Raw genomic sequence first — 16,597 nt, 5'->3', positions numbered from 1 at the left:
ACATACATGGAGCACAGTGGCTCACACCTATAATCCTAGCACTTTGGAAGGCTGAGGAGGGAGGATCACTTGAGCCCAAAAGTTCAAGACCAGCCTGGGCAACATAGTGAGATTCCATCCCTACAAAAAATATAAAAATTATCCAGGCGTGGTGGCTACTCAGGAAGCTGAGGCGGGAGGATCACCTGAGTCTGTGGAGGCAGAGGTTGCAGTGAGCTGTGATCAAACCACTGCACTCCAGCCTGGGTGACAGAGTGAGACCCTATCTCAAAAAAAAAAAAAAAAAAGACAAAAAACAAAAACAAAAACAAAACAAAACAAAAAAACTCCACATCAGAGAAATGCAAATTAAAACCACAATCTCACACCAGTCAAAATAGCTATTATTAAAATGTCAAAAAATAACACATGCTGGCAATGTTGTGGAGAAAAGAGAACTCATATACGTGACTGGTGGGAATATACATTAGTTCAGCTCTTGTGGAAAGCAGTTTGGTGACTTCTCAAAGAACTCAGAACTACCATTTGACCCAACAACTATTCACAATAGCAAAGACATGGAATCCATTTAAAAGCCCATCAACCGTAGACTGGAGTTTTTAAATGTGGTACATATAGACAATGGAATACTATGTAGCCACAAAAAGAATGACATCATGTCCTTTGCAGTAACATGGGTGGAGCTGGAGGTCATCATCCTAAGCAAACCAATACAGGAACAGAAAATCAAATACTGCATGTTCTCACTTATAAGTGGAAGCTAAACTTTGAGTACATGTGGTCACAAAGAAGGGAACAACACTCACCAGGTCTTACCTGAGGGTGAAGGGTAGGAGGAGGGTGAGGATGAAAAAACTACCTGTCAAGCACTACACTTAGTACCTGGAAGACAAAATAATCTGTACACCAAAACCCTGTGAAGTGCAATTTACCTGTATAACAAAGCTGCACATGTACCACTGAACCTTAAAATTTAAAAAATAAAAACAAAAATACCCATAAATGTTAAGAGAACAAAAAAAAGTTTAGAATTATAACATCAGTATTATACCATTTATGTAAAGTTTTAAAGTGTGCAAAAATAGTATATTATTTTTGAATACACGGATGAATTAAAATTAATTTGAATATGTTTGAAAATGGTAAACATAAAATTTATTTTACCTCTATGGAAAGAGGGAAATAATATGTTCTCAGGATCCTTGAATATACCTATGTTTTATTTCATAAAAGAGCTGGAACACCTAATGCAGATGTTAAAATGTCGTAAAGCTGAGTGGTGGTTAGTCTATCCATTGTTATCTTATTTTGTCTATGTATCTATAAATCCAAAATATTTTATAAGTTTAAAAAATCTACCAACATAATGCCAAATAATCAGTTTTACTGACATTTTCTTGAATTGACTAAAATAAACAGGTTTTTTTGAACAACAAAAAAAACATGTGAAGCAGTATACTTTAAACATTAAACACATCACTTCAGTAGAAAATTGAGAAGTTCTTTAGGTGGATAGATATTTATTTTCTTGCCATGGGGGCAACTTTATGGTATCTTTATGAAATACCATATTTCACAGTACAGTTTTTCTTGAACTGTACTTTTTCTACAATGAAAACCATTATTTTATTCCAGTCTTCCAATGTTAACTATTATCACCATCATTCAGAGAACTTCAGAGAGGATGAAACTGCTTAGTTTTACTTTATGAACAAGTTATTGGCTGCAATGACTTTTCCCCGCCATGGGGGAGCTGGTGATGAGCTTATGCACTCCCAGCTTGGAGAGACAACTGTCCCAAACACGTTTTTTATTTGTGTAACTGTAAGGGGTACAAATGCAGTTTTGTTACATGGATATATTGCACAGTGGTAAAGTCTAGGTGTTGGCTGTAACCATCACCCAAATAGAGTACATTGTACCCATTAAGTAATTTCTCATCCCTTATCCCTGTTCCACTGTGAACCTAATGGACTTCATTCACTCCTCCAGGAAAGGGAAATACTGAATCAAGGAACAAATTGTAAACATCAATACTGTAGAAGGTGTTGTGTTAAACTCCAAATGCAAAAATTCTCTTTCATTTTAGCTAGAAATATCCATTTTCAAAGTTCTAGAAATGACAGAATCCCATGCAGTAAAAACACAATTATATATATATAAAAAAACTTAAAATGTTAACTTGGAGCCTGAAAAACCATAGTTTGAATCTCTTTACTAATTACCCTCCACCTCAATAGTATCAGTTGCATTTTGCCTAATGTAATGGGAAGGGTAAGAGATAAGCTGATTGGTGAGAGGTGGTTCCAGTTTGGGCAGCCAGTGGCTACTAGTTATTTGACCTTGAGTAAGTCAGTCACCTCAGTATAGTTGGAAGTTAATTTTTTCTTATGTAAAATTAGAAATTAAGGTTTTTTTTTTCAAACTATATGCAAGTTTTTTTAATCAATAAAGGTTAACAGTTGACATTCAAGAAAATTGGAGATATTCTATTTTCTGCTACTTCTTAAGAGATTCCTATTTCGACTTAATACACTAATGTCAGTTCAAAATGCTAAATGAAATCTTCCAAACAAATGATTTTTGGCAGCTGTATGAAAGGCTGCCGTTGCCATCTAGTGTTTCTGTCTGAGAGGTCTCCTGTAGGAGGTGAGATGAGAGAGCCTTGGCAACTGGGAAGACACATGCACAGTGAATGTGGGGAGAGGTAGGGCACAGTAACCTACACAGGACTCTCCTGGGTGAACACCAGCCTCCTGATGTAGCCCCGTCCCAGTAGGAGGTAAAGACATATTGAGTGGAATGGAGGGAAGAATTGAAGTTTCCCGTAGCCTCTTAAAGTGGCAATAACAGACCCAAGAGTTTCCTATATCAGTGTCCCCCTTACCTCATTCTTTCTTATATTGGAGGGTGTACATTCTTTGGGCATGCTTGCCTCCCCACATTTTCATGATTTTAATTTTGTGAGTCCAGGACCAAATGAAGAAATTGATCTACTTCTGTTTTGACATAGAACCCAGAAATTAATTCTCTTTTCAAGAATACCTGAGCCCCATGTTTGGGAACTTTCTGTGTTGCCTCCCCGGTGAGTTTTGTGTTTGTATGTGTGTGTGTTGTGGGGGGTGGGGGGGGGCCCTGCTGGGCCAATCTCTAGATGACAACACCAATTCCTGAGGTCTTAGCTCTGTAAACAAGCTGATGTCAGTTTTCCTCATGCTCCTAGATGATTCCAAATCCCCAAGGTGACATGGCATTAAAGTTGTCCTCCTATCCACTTAGTATGAACCAATAAAATGACATCGTCTATATTCTCAAAGCTCTTAGAACTACGTGTGCTTTCCTTTATCCCTGGGGGTGGTCTGCCATCTCCTTAACCCTAGACTACCTGTATATATGGACGTGATAAAACATGTTGACCTGAAATGTGGCACTATGCCATACCACTCACTTAGCTTGTCATTCCTGCCCACAGTTCATCATTTCTCTTTCAAGCTCTGCTACTTAAAGGCTTATTAACACTTAAATGGGACAGACATTATTTTTGTGCTCAATCTCCTTTCAGGGTTTTCATTGGAATTTCCTCTGGAAGATCTGGAAACTAAAAGGGACCAGAATTAGCTGCCTTATCCATGAGAAAACTCCTGGTTGATCTCTGGAATTGAAGTAAGGAGGGTTGACAGAATCATAGGTCTTCTACTTTCTGGGAAGAACAAGGGTGAGATTTTAATGCAAGCTTTGTCGTAGCAATGAGATTTATATCTGTATCTTCAGTCTTCTGTATGCAGATATAGAGTTATCTTTGTAATAGTTTTGATTAGAGTTTATATCTGTTAGAACACCAGAGTAACGGGTTTCTCAATGCCAACTTATAATTTGGAACTCAATTTTGGAAAAGAGACATTGTATCCAACTCAGAAACAATCAAATGCACCAAATCCTAACAAAGTGAATCTAAAGTAGATTAGGAGTGATTATGTGATTACTCATTATCCATTTGTCCATTGCTAGCTGAGCCAATCCTAGAGCCTCTTCTGAGCCTACATGCACACACAATAAACCAATCTTTTTAGTCTCTTGATAAAATGATAGCTGATTTGAACAGAAAACCATGTGATTCTGTTTAAATCAAGCATTGCAAATCTCTGGCGATTTTTAGAGTGGTCACAAGCTTCTCTCTGAAAACGGCTCATGATGATGGATTTTATTGTTAGGATTGTAATGTGTAGGTTAATGGGAGTGCAGTAATCAGTGATTGACTTTAAACAACTACAGCATTAACTGGCTGAGAAATAGATAGGAACAGGGAGGAAGGAAACTTGAGTTAATGCATAGGGCTGGCACTATAAACCTTTCTCTGATATGAAGCTGTAGTGCAAGCATTGGCTATTCTTTCTTCTTCTCTGTTATTGAGGTTGATAATCTCTAACATGGAGATTCTAATATCTGTCCTGTCCACCTTTCAGGGCTGCTGTGATGATGGTTTGAAACTAGAGTGTGAAAGCTCTGTAAAAGTCTAATAGATAGTAATATGAAAGGGTTGTGATTGTTTATGATGTGCTCTATACCTAAGCCAGGCAAAAATAGCTCTACTGCTTGGCATTGTTAAATCCTGTTCAGTAAGCACAGAGAACCATTTGGTGGATTCTCCTCTACATGAGTTGGTACAGTTTTGGGCATAACCTTCAACCAGAGAATCAACCTAATTCAGACCTTGGGGCCTAAGTTTTCAAAATTAGTAAACATTTATAGTATTATGTGTCAACTAAACTAGTAAAGGTATTTGGGCATTTCTAAGAGCTGCATTCCTTGCAATTTCATGGTTCTGAACTAAAGAGCTAAGAAACGTGAGAAGACAGGGTGCATTAATTTATAGTTGAATACGTGTTAGGTGAAACAGAGAAGAGCCTCTGCATATTTGTCATAAGGGTTAGCAGTGGGACATTTTGGATTCAAAGAATAAAGCATTGTGAAAAAAGTAGTTTTGAACAGATGACTACAAGGTAAACTTGCAATTTTGGCTAAGGAGTCAGAGCCAAAGTGATAAACTTTGCTATGATCACCCAAAGTTATCACAACTTTATCACCCAAAGTGATAAAGTTGCGAGCAATTTGTGTAGCTTGTCATTGCCACTCTTGGGGTCTTCTGAACCTGGGAGAAAACTTATGATGGGTCTGAGGATACAGAAGTACAAGTTGTTTTTAATAACCAATACCTGTAAAGTGTGTGTCTGTGAAAGTCTCCTTTGTGAGTACTCAGGAAGCCTCTGAAAGTCTTCCATTCTTTGATACTTTACTGGCTACTTCTGATAGACCCTGCACCCTTTTACCCTTTCATAGGGCTTTGCAGAGGGTCTGGTGCCTGGACCAATGGATGGGAACTACCGAATTCCCAATTGCAGCTCCAACAGGATACAGCTCATAGCATGTCAGTTGTCAGGATGGACAGGTGGTGACAGCGGCTGCATAGACACATGTCCTTCAATGTATTTCTGTGCCCTCATTCCCACAGCTTTCTTCTTGTGTGTTGCCCAGATCCTGTTTGCTATTATCACAGCGGATACAAGCCTGGGTGGACATTGGCTGTATAAGGCAGAGTTCCCATCAAAGCTCTCGGCTTAGACTGGAAATCATCAATAGCTGAAAGGGCTCAGGGTATAAACTCAGTGTCACCAGTTACATAGACATGTGAGGTCTGAGTGGGGACTTAGAGAAGATCTAAACTCTTTCCCATGTTGCACAAGAAAAGTCAAGTTAGAGAGAGATGAACTGAATAGCAGGCCATACATTTGCAGACCTGTGTTTTACAGAGGCAGAATTAAACTTATCATCTCAGTCCTTTCTTGTAGGGTCAAAAATCACTGTGTTTCTTCTTAATAAAATTACATGCCATTAAGGAGTTGCCTGGTATGTACATTCATGGCTTCCCTAAGCATCATCCATACATGTGGTCCTTCATGACTTTGCATATACTACCTCCTCTTTGTGAAACATATTTAGCTCAATCTGCCACATGTCAAATTCTTATTATTTGGAACAACCAAAAAAAACTCTTAGACTCAGTAGTCTCCCTTAATGCAAACTGTTCACACAGGCCCCCCCGTGGTCACTTGGGAGTGATCTGCATAATACTCAGCCTTTTAACAAATATTCTTTGAGAGAACTTTCTCTTTCTCCCTTCTTTGTCATTATTCATACACATTATTCACCAAGGAGGGAAGCTCCAGAGTCAATTCATCCCATCTTCCTGGGGCATCAGGCACACGACTTTGCACGTAACAGGTTTCAATAAGTGTATTCTAAAAAAGCAAAGAAAGGGCAAATGGCCTTCTTAACTTCACAGACCTGTAAATGGAAATTGGAGAGTGCCAGATGATCTGCATGTGCCCCCTTATCTAATTCTTTCATTGTTTCTCTGTAATAGCTGGTGGACTGTGGGAAACGACAATGCCAGTGACCTACAGGCATTCATCCTGGTGGGCTTTTCTGATTGGCCTGGACTGGAGAAAATTCTCTTTGCTGTTATCTTGATCTTCTACATCCTGACCCTGGTGGGCAACACTGCCATCATCCTCTTGCTGGTCGTGGATGTCAGGCTCCACACACCCATGTACTTCTTTCTTGGGAACCTGTCTTTCTTAGACCTCTGCTTTACAACAAGCATTGCCCCTCAGCTGCTGTGGAACATGTGGGGTCCAGAGAAGACCATCACCTACCACGGCTGTGTGGCCCAACTGTATATCTACATGGTGCTGGGCTCCACCGAGTGCATCCTCCTAGTTGTCATGTCCTATGACCGCTATGTGGCCGTCTGCCGGCCCCTGTACTACACGGCAGTCATGCATCCACGTCTCTGCCTGCAGCTGGTGACCGTGGCCTGGTGCTGTGGCTTCCTAAACTCCTTCATCATGCGTCCTCAGACGATGCAGCTCTCAGGGTGTGGACGTCGCAGGGTGGACCACTTCCTGTGTGAGATGCCTGCTCTCATTGCCATGTCCTGTGAGGAAACCGAGCTGATGGAAGCGCTCACCTTTGCCCTGGGGATGGCTCTCCTCCTGGTGCCCCTCTCCCTCATCCTCATCTCCTATGGTGTGATTGAGGCCGCGGTGCTGAGGATGAAGTCAGCAGCAGGGCGAAAGAAAGCCTTCCACACCTGCTCTTCTCACCTCACAGTGGTCTCTCTCTTCTACGGAACCATCATCTACGTGTACCTGAAGCCAGCCAACAGCTACTCCCAAGATCAGGGGAAGTTCCTGACTCTCTTCTACACCATTGTCACTCCCAGCATCAACCCCCTCATCTACACTCTGAGGAACAAAGATGTGAAGGGGGCCATGAAGAAACTTCTGGGGTGGGAGAAAGGGACTGGCAAGCCTCAGTGAGGGGAACACTCTAGTAATGTAGACAGTTTACTGGAGTTATTCTCTTAGACGTGTCTGTGGCCATGTGGAGAACTAACATTCAAGCAGTAGAGTGAACGTGGGTGGGAAGATGCTTTCGAGTTTGACCCCGTCCTCTGCCCTATGGATGTGAAGTGGTTTCCTTCTGTTTGAAGGTGCCTGCTTCAGGATATCTCTGCTGTATCTTGCACTTTCCTTATCTTTTTGATTTATCCACAACCGCTGAGAACTTATAGAACTAATTCAATCACACAAAGGCACTGGGCAGTCTGCAGATTATGTCATGGATGTCAAATAAAAATTGAGACAACATGAGTGGCCTTTTCTTCAAGCCCTTTTATTTGCTTCTGTGGCAGTTTTTCAAAGAGAGAGGGGTCAACATCAGTCAAGTTATAGTGCCCTGTCCTGGATACAGGTTGGTTCTGTATGAGTAGGGAATATCCTTTGAGTTGCTTTTTGAAAAAGACGAATTCGCTCAGAGTTATTTGCATCTTCTCCTTGACCTTTTCTCATAGCCAAAGTACCTACAAAAGAGCTGACTTTAGTCAGGAACGCAAGCCTTTGCGAAGAACAGAGCAAATGATACACATCCAGATAGAATGAATGACTTTGTTCTCCTTAACAGGTTACTTTAAACAGCTGTAAATATTCTACTTCAAAGACAGCTGTCCTATACTCAAATTTATCACTGACCCCCAACCTCCACAAATAACTCTGATGACCAATCTTGTAAAATCAGAGCATGTTGGAATGGGGCGTTACTGAAAGCAGTTTTTCCAAAACTTGATCGTGCATCAGAACACTTAAGGCACAAATTTCCGAGAACTCTCCAAATTTCCTGAATCAACAATGCCAGGTGTGGGTCTAGGCATCTCTGTTTTTAAAAAGCTCTCTAGGTGTTACCGATGATAGATTTTGAAATCATTGTTTTAGAGATAATAAAAATCCAGCTCCTCACATTACCCAGGACTCTTCCTGTAGCATTCCGAATCCATGGCTGCCTTAACTGGGTATGAATGATTCCGTGCACCAGGCATGGGAAAGACAGTATCATCCATATCTGGATTTGGAACTGATTTATCTTCTCACCAGTTAACTTTCGAAGCCTAGCCTTTTTCATGTGTATTATGGAGGTCATACTCCTCACCTTAGAGGGTTGTAGTAGAGATTAAGTAAGATTAAGGTGTGTTAAATATGAGGTGGGTGGTCTCTCAGTAATACTTTTTTTTCCCCATGTACTACAGGCATTGGGCAATCTTCTTTTGTAGGTCTTATGCAATTGTTATTTAGATCTTGTTTTTAGTAAAATTCTGCTTCAGTATTTTTCCATTTATTATCTGCAAGATGCAAAATGTTCTTCTCTTCCATGTGTAGACAACACCCTTTGCTTGCTTCTTTCACATTAGGTAGATAGGATCCCTCATAAACTCTCAGAGGACTTTGCTTCCTACTTTTGCACCCTAATATAAATGTGGGTTGGGGGGTGAGGTGGCGATTCAGGGTAAGTGTGCAGATTTCACATTATTTGTAGATAATACCAGTTCAGGCTTTTTGAATTATAGGGCAGAGTGTGTCCATAGACTATCACAGAGGTTAAATCTATGAGATAACAAAAATACCCAGACAGAAATGGAAAAAAAATTCAAAGTTGTTTAAACAGGTGTTTTGGAACTATTGCATAAAATATTTCAAAACCCGTTGCTCCTGTCATCTTCCTGAATAAAGATGATCATAGGACATGCGAAAAGTAGATATTCTTTACCCTATTTGCAAATAATGTGACTAAAACATAGGGAGGCTAAGGGAGTTGCTTAAATTACAAGGCAAGTGAATACCTAAGATGGCATTCATTATTTGTCAAACATTTCCCATGGAGTTTTTCATTCCATTAATTACTGCTTACACATTTAAGTCCTATGTGGTTAAATTTGGACTATTGGACTATTTAGTAGCCAAATGCTATTTTTTATTGATAAAAAAATTTAAGTTTTTCTTTTAAAATCTTTTCTTTTAAAATCATCCAAGGGCATCATCCTAGAGATAAAAGATTAAAAAGATTTTGTCTGTTAATCCAAATACCAGTCCTTTTCTTTACTCCAATTCTCCTGGTTGAGTTTCTGTGGCATAAAAACTGCCAGGAAAGCACCCCCATATATCTAATGAGTGTATTTTCAGCTTATGTGGAGGAGGGTACTGACCACAGCTGTGAATATCATTTCCCACGTGGTTTTTTTCTTTATATTAATGCTATTTCTGTGATAAATTTTTCAACGGATCAAGTTAAGGAGTATTTATTAAATGCATATAATACCCTGGAAATTCCAAGGAAATCAAAGAAATTGACATGGCTATAGGGGCCTGTCCACTGACAGCTCCTAGGGTACACTACCACTCAGATCCCTGTCATTTGTCCTAGCACTGACCCTGCAACAGTGGACGTTTTCATTCAATAACACCTTTATCTTGGATACAGTTAGTGACGAGTTGGAGTTTCAGGGTATGGGGAGAGGAATCAATCAACCCATCTACAAATTGACCATTGACTTACGCGCTTTAGTTTTGTCAACTTTAAATAATCAGATTCGGAAAATACGATTAAATATATAGTTTATTTGAGGGCAAAACTTGAGAACTAGCCACCTGAATAACACAGACTCCAAAGAAATCTAGTCAGTACTCCAAAGTGGAAAAGTTAAAGTTCACTGATTTAGGCAGAAGCAGAGGAGTTTAGCAGAGTTACAGTATTTTTCATATAAGGTCAATAAATACATTATGGTGATTTGATTATGTTCAGTTGGCTACATGCCAAGGAAAATTGTTTAACATGAACATTCCACAAGAAGGGGTAACGGTCTTGAGGAGTCTTATCTCTGGTACAATTTAGTCTTTCCTAATCATTTACAGGAAAAAGCAGAAGTTGCAGCTGTATGCTATGACTCAGGCCACATAGTCACATTCCTCTTAAGGCTCAAAATAATTTAAAGTTCCAACAGCTTAAGTTTGAATTGCTTATTTCACAGTTTGATAAAATTTGTTAATCTGATTTCCCTATAGGGGCTTAGGAAACTGACTCAAAGGTACTCCCCCCAAATTCTCATCAACTGGAAAGAAAATAGAATAAACTACTACTATAATAAAATTGGACAAAGTCATGATATAATACAGAGTAAGGTAGAGATGGAATAGTAAGAAAATATTTGACCAGAGAATTGAACTAGAACATAAAATTGTGAAATTCTGATGCTCTTTAAAAAGTATTTGGGAAATACAGAAAGACAATAATGATACATTAAAAAAGTATTTCTGTCTGAAAAAAAGTTTGTGTATGGAAGGCAGGTAGAGTAAGTGATTGTAAATGATGTTGAATCTGGCCGGGCGTGGTGGCTCATGCCTGTAATCCCAGCACTTTTGGAGGCTGATCACTTGAGGTCAGAAGTTTGAGACCATGCTGACCAACATGGTGAAACCCCATTTCTATTAAAAATACAAAAATCAGCCAGTCGTGGTGGTGGGCACCTGTAATCCCAGCTACTTGGGAGGCTGAGGCAGGGAGAATCCCCTGAATCAGGTAGGCAAAGGCTTTCTTCCTTCCTGGCTTCCTTCCTGGCTTCCTTCCTTCCTTCCTTCCTTCCTTCCTTCCTTCCTTCCTTCCTTCCTTCCTTTCTTCCTTCCTTCCTTCCTCCCTCCCTCCCTCCCTCCCTCTCTCCCTCCCTCCCTCCCTCCCTCTCTCCCTCCCTCCCTCTCTCCCTCCCTCCCTTCCTTTTTTCTTCTGTCAGCAAGTATACTATGCTGGGACAATGGAGATATGTATATTAAAGACTTAAAGAAAAAATGCAATCTGATGCTGACAATGTGGTGTGGAATGAATGAGGTGGGTACTTGACTTGATCATTGAAGTTTGGGTGTTTCTATAGGACATGAAGTCTGTTTTGAGTCTTAAAGAGTGAATAAGTTAGAAAGGAAAAGAATGAGAAGGAAATGCTATGTGTAAAAAATAAAAAGACTGTGCTAGTCAAAGAGGAGATGAAAGGTATTTTGAGTTCAGTAGTTTGACATGTTTGTTTGTAGGGTTCTTATGGGGAACTGCCATGGGTAAATAATGGAGGCACAGGCAAGAACAAGGTTGTTGAGCACACTCTTCTAACCTAATACCAAGTTGAGGAACTTGGATTTTATTTTCCCTAACATGGAGAGAAAATGAATGCATTTAGGAAAGAGTGGCATAAGTAGGGTGTATTTTAGGCAGATCATTTGCTGCAATGTAAAGTATATCTCTGAAAAGGGAAGAAGAAAAGCACTTTAATAACTCAAGAGAGAAGTTGTAACAATTTAATTAAGAAAACCAGAGTGTGAGTGAAGAATAGGAATTGGATTTTGGAGATGTTAGGGAATAGAATTTTCAGAATTTAGGATTTGACTGGAAGTGAGAAATGAGTAAGAGAATAAACACGACTTAATCTCTGGTATGTGATTAGCTTTTCTGGATGTAGAAAGAGCATATTGGGTGGTGGCTGAAGACTTTAATTTTACATGAGTTGATAATTAACACAGTTTTCTCCCAAATTAGAAGGAAGCATCTCAAGAATCATTATTTTAAGACTAAGGGTCCAAATCCTGTGAAAATAATGATCTCAGATTCATCAAGTCCTCTGAGCCATCCTGGCACAGAAGGACTTATTAAGCTTTTGCTAACACACTCCAAGCTATGGAACTAAGCCATTAAAAACTGTGGTGTTCTTATGTCTGTTTTGGGCCTCTGAGGTGAAGGTTTCTTGGGGATTGTCTCTGTTGTCCCTACGGGAATGAGCTCTGAGGTCTGGGTGGATGATGACAACCCCAGTGAGGGATGTGGCTAACAAGTCAATGTGTCTGGAATCTCATTGCCCTGGGCAAAGGCAGAGATAGTTTGATCCTGATCTGCCTGACTTAATTCTGTCTCTGAGCAGTACATCTATAATGGATCAAACCATATAATTCCTTAAAAGTCCAACAGCTGGTGAGTTAAGTCAGTAAATGGTCCAGTTCAAACTGACTTTATTTTTATTACCCAGGTTATTCGACTGAGCCGATCCATTCTTTTACTTTTGTCATTGCAGATATAATTACACTAACAATCAAAGCACTGTTTCTTCCATCCCACCCAGTGAGAATATAGGTGTTTATCTTTCTGTGCCTGATGTATTTCACTTAATATAATGTCCTCTGGATTTATCTGTGTTGCCGCAAATGACAGGATTTCGAATCTGTATCAGTGAGGAATTTTGTTTGTAATTTCACTTTTGTTCTATGCATTATTATTATTATTTTTCAGATAGAGTTTCACTCTTGTTGCCCAGGCTGGAGTGCAATGGCGCAATCTCGGCTCACTGCAACCTTCGCATTCTGGGTTCAAGTGCTTCTCCAGTCTCAGCCTCCTGAGTAGCTGGTAGGTGACTGACAAATGCTCCAAAGTAGCCAAAACTTAAAATTAAGTTAAAGTTTACCTTCAAGATTCAACCTGAATAAGTTGCTCTGTATTGCTGGTAACAAAAAATAACCTTTAATGGTATAAAAGCAAACCTCAGAGAATTTTTTTTTCCCCAGTTGACATCTAAATGGGAAGCTGTAAAATATTTGTATGGCCTTATGCACTTTTTACTTTAGAATTTCAACTTTTTCTAGTTAAATTTTTTCTAAACAGATTCTTGCGTATTTGAAAGACAAATGACTTTTTAATTTAAATGCTTAAGCAGTTTTTAAGAAGTTAAAGCTGTTGTGCTTATTCTTTTAATAGTTTATTTAATATAACTACATTTTAAGAGTTTGATTTAATGTTAAGTTCCTCTGAACTTTGGTTAAGCAGAAAGCATTACATGAGATTCTTGACATATGCTTTCAAGGAATCTCTTTAAAAAATGTTAAAGGTAGAAGTATTGAAATTTTAATTAAGTATTTGCATAATTTGAAAAATTATGTCTTGCAGCTTTTTAAATGCCGAAGTATGATACATATTTTCCCTTAGTAATATGATGATAATAACTGTAGTTACCATGGGCTAACTATATGCTACACGACATGCTAAATTCTGTATGTATATTTATCTTCTAATCTTTAGAATTGCCTAATAAGTTTGGCAGTTTTATTGTCTTCATTTTTATAATCATTATTCTTGATTCATTATATAGTCATTTTTCTGTGCTTGATTCTTTATGTATGTTTATGTTTGTTCATGCAGTTTTATTTCTAATAATGTAATAAACATTTAGAAATTAGAAAACTGAGATTTAAAAGTGGAATAAATTGCCCATGGGACACCCAGCTATAACACGCTCAGAGCCAGGATTAAAACTGGCATCTGTCTGATTCTAAAACCTGCGATGGTAACTACCGTGACTGCAGAAATCTTCCTTGATCATTCTACGTCAATTGACTTACCTGTCTCTTTCTCCTCTCAGTCTTCTTTATTTTTTTTCTTATACTCATTACCATTTGATGTGTGTGTAGTTTTTTTTATAGAGATGGGGTCTTGCTTTGATAATCATACATGTATATTTTTAATATACTATCTGTCTCTCTTGCTTTTTTGTTCACTGTTCTCCTAAAACAAGTCCAGGCATTTGTATGTGGTTTGTAGGTATTGGTTGATACTTAAATGAATGAATGTAATTAGTGTATTCTGTACACCTTCAGTGCATATATTATTAAAGATGTGATAGATTTCGTGTTTTCCTTTCTTTACATTGTTATTCCTATATTGCAGCAGTCCCCAATCTTTAGCACCAGGGACTGGTTTCGTGGAAGACAACTTTTCCATGGACTGGGCAGGGGGACGGTTTCAGGATGATTCAAGTACATTACATTTATTGCATACTTTATTTTATTATTATTGCATTGTAATATATAATGAAATATAAAACTCACCATAATGTAGAATCAGCGGGAGCCCTGAGCTTGTTTTCCTGCAACTAGACAGTTCCATCAGAGAGTGATGGGAGACAGTGACACCCGAAATGTGGTGCTTATGTCCAGTCTGCTCCGTAATCTTGGCTGCTGTCACTGCAAAAAACCCTGCTTCACAAAGACAGGATGTTGGAAATGCAAGCAGGTGTTTCAGTGATACTATTGACAAGGAAATGTCAGTCCTCCTGTGGAGAACAGCAAAGGCTTTGCTGTCCTTAAATTTTACATAACATTTTGTATTATTGGTCCTTCTCTGTTATTTTTTCTGATATCTCTCCTCTCTTCTTCCTCCTCTTAAATGGTACATCTAATCCTGTTCTCTTATTCTAAATTTTAAAATGATTTTTCAATGCCTGCAGGTCTTTACTGAATACCTCTATAATCATTTAACTCCAATTCTATTTCAATAGCTAGGCTGCCCATCTGGTAACTCCATTGGTTATTATACTTATCACAAACTTGATAAATCTGAAATTCTGTGCAATAGATAATTTTCTTGTGGTAGTTAAAAAATATGTTCAATAATTATTTGAAACTCTTCAAAAAGTATGAGATATCTTCAAAAAGTTCATGGGAAATGCATATTATGAAGAAACCATGCATAGATTTCAGAAATATTTTACACCTAAATAAACTTGTACTAACTTGTTATAAAATGTCTGAACAGGATCTAATTTGAGGAATTATAATAAGAAAACTAAGACACCAATTTGAAAAGAGGTCCTATTAGAGCAACATGAATTCTGCCAAAATTAATGCAAGAATAAACATCAAATTTATGGCAATTTTGGGTGAAACAGTAAAATCACTGGTTCTTTATGACAAGTTTATGAGGACAATGCCCTCCAACATTCGCAAGTTTACAAATGAATAACTCATTTGAAGAAGGGATGATAAGATATTGAAGACAAAGCCTGCAGTGGCAGACAATTCACATTAGTTCACCAGAAAAAAAAAAATCTTGTTCATGTCCTGCTTTAGGAATAACAATAGCATAAACAACAGCCAACACCATAGCCATCTCAATTGGTTAAATTTACACAATTTTGAAAAATTTTCCACTCAATAGTTTCAAAAACTCTTGTTCCCAGATCAACTGCAGCAAGAGCAGAGCTTTCAACTGATATTTTGCATAAGTGGAATCAAGATCCTGAAGCATTTCTTCAAATAATTTTAAGAGGAGGTCAAACACAGCTGTTCCAGTGAAATCCTCAAGACTTTCTACAGGGCCCAAAACAAAAGAACCCCAATAACACATTCTATTATGAGAGTATTTTGAGAAAGTTAGCCAAAGTTTTAGAAGAAAAACTTCCAGGAAATTTCACCAGAGAATTCTTCCCCACCATAACAATATTCCTCCTCATTCCTCTCATCAAAAAAAGACAAATTTGCCAGAGTTTCAATAGAAAATTATTAGGCATCCACCTTATAACCCTGATTTTGCTCCCACTAATTTCCTTTTTCTTTTCTGATTTAAAAAAAACTTGAAAGGACACCCATTTTTCTTCAGTTAATAACATAAAAAAGACTGTCTCGACATGGTTAAATTCCCAGGACCTTAGTTTTTTGTAGGGTAGACTAAAGGCCAGTATTATTGCTTATAAATGTGTCTTGAACTTGATGAAGCTTGTGTTGAGAAATAAAGTTTCCGTATTTTACTATTGTGTTTTACTTTCATTTTTTCACAAACTTATTGAAGTCCTTTCATAGACCCTAATTCTCTTCTTCTTGAAGGTATGTCCAGCTTCAGCATCCTTTCTTGTGAATAGAATGTGACAGAAGTGACCATGTGTGACTTCTGAGTCTAGGTCATCAAAGATTTTGCCCCTTATGCTTTCTGTTTTCTAAGCCACTCACGCTGGAAGAAACCAACAACTATTTGGTGAGAATAATCAAGCAGCCAAGCAGCCCTACAAAAACATCCATGTGGAGAGAACCTGAAGCCTTCAATGACAAACACCACCAACTCACAGGCCGTGAGTGTGAGCAAACTTGAAAGTGGATCTTCTACTTTCGGTCAAGCCTTTGGATGACAGCCCCAGTTGAAATCTGACTGTAACCACATGAGATATCCAGAGGCACAACCACCATGATAAATTGTTCTTGAATTACTCGTTTACAGAAACTCAATTAGGTAATAAATACTGTGAGTTTATGCCACAAAATTTTGGGGTTATATGTTATGAAACAATAGATAGCAATTTCACTCTTTCAACATCAATTTTATTTTTATACAATAATGCATTTTTAATAATGGGATA

At 38.4% G+C, this 16,597-nt stretch overlaps 1 protein-coding gene across 1 annotated transcript; it reads left to right on the top strand.

Moving 5' to 3' along the window:
* The first annotated feature begins 4,538 nt into the window (after positions 1 to 4,538).
* Positions 4,539 to 7,900, top strand: LOC700931 (putative olfactory receptor 2W6). Its single transcript, XM_015127841.3, has one exon. The coding sequence runs from the start codon at positions 6,606 to 6,608 to the stop codon at positions 7,377 to 7,379; it is 774 nt and encodes a 257-aa protein (XP_014983327.3). The 5' UTR covers positions 4,539 to 6,605; the 3' UTR covers positions 7,380 to 7,900.
* Positions 7,901 to 16,597: the final 8,697 nt, after the last annotated feature.

Source organism: Macaca mulatta, chromosome 1 (genome assembly GCF_049350105.2).
Source record: "Macaca mulatta isolate MMU2019108-1 chromosome 1, T2T-MMU8v2.0, whole genome shotgun sequence".
NCBI classification, from domain to species: domain Eukaryota; kingdom Metazoa; phylum Chordata; class Mammalia; order Primates; family Cercopithecidae; genus Macaca; species Macaca mulatta.
The sequence above is the reverse complement of the archived record's forward strand: the minus strand, read 5'-3'. Positions and strand labels throughout refer to the sequence as shown.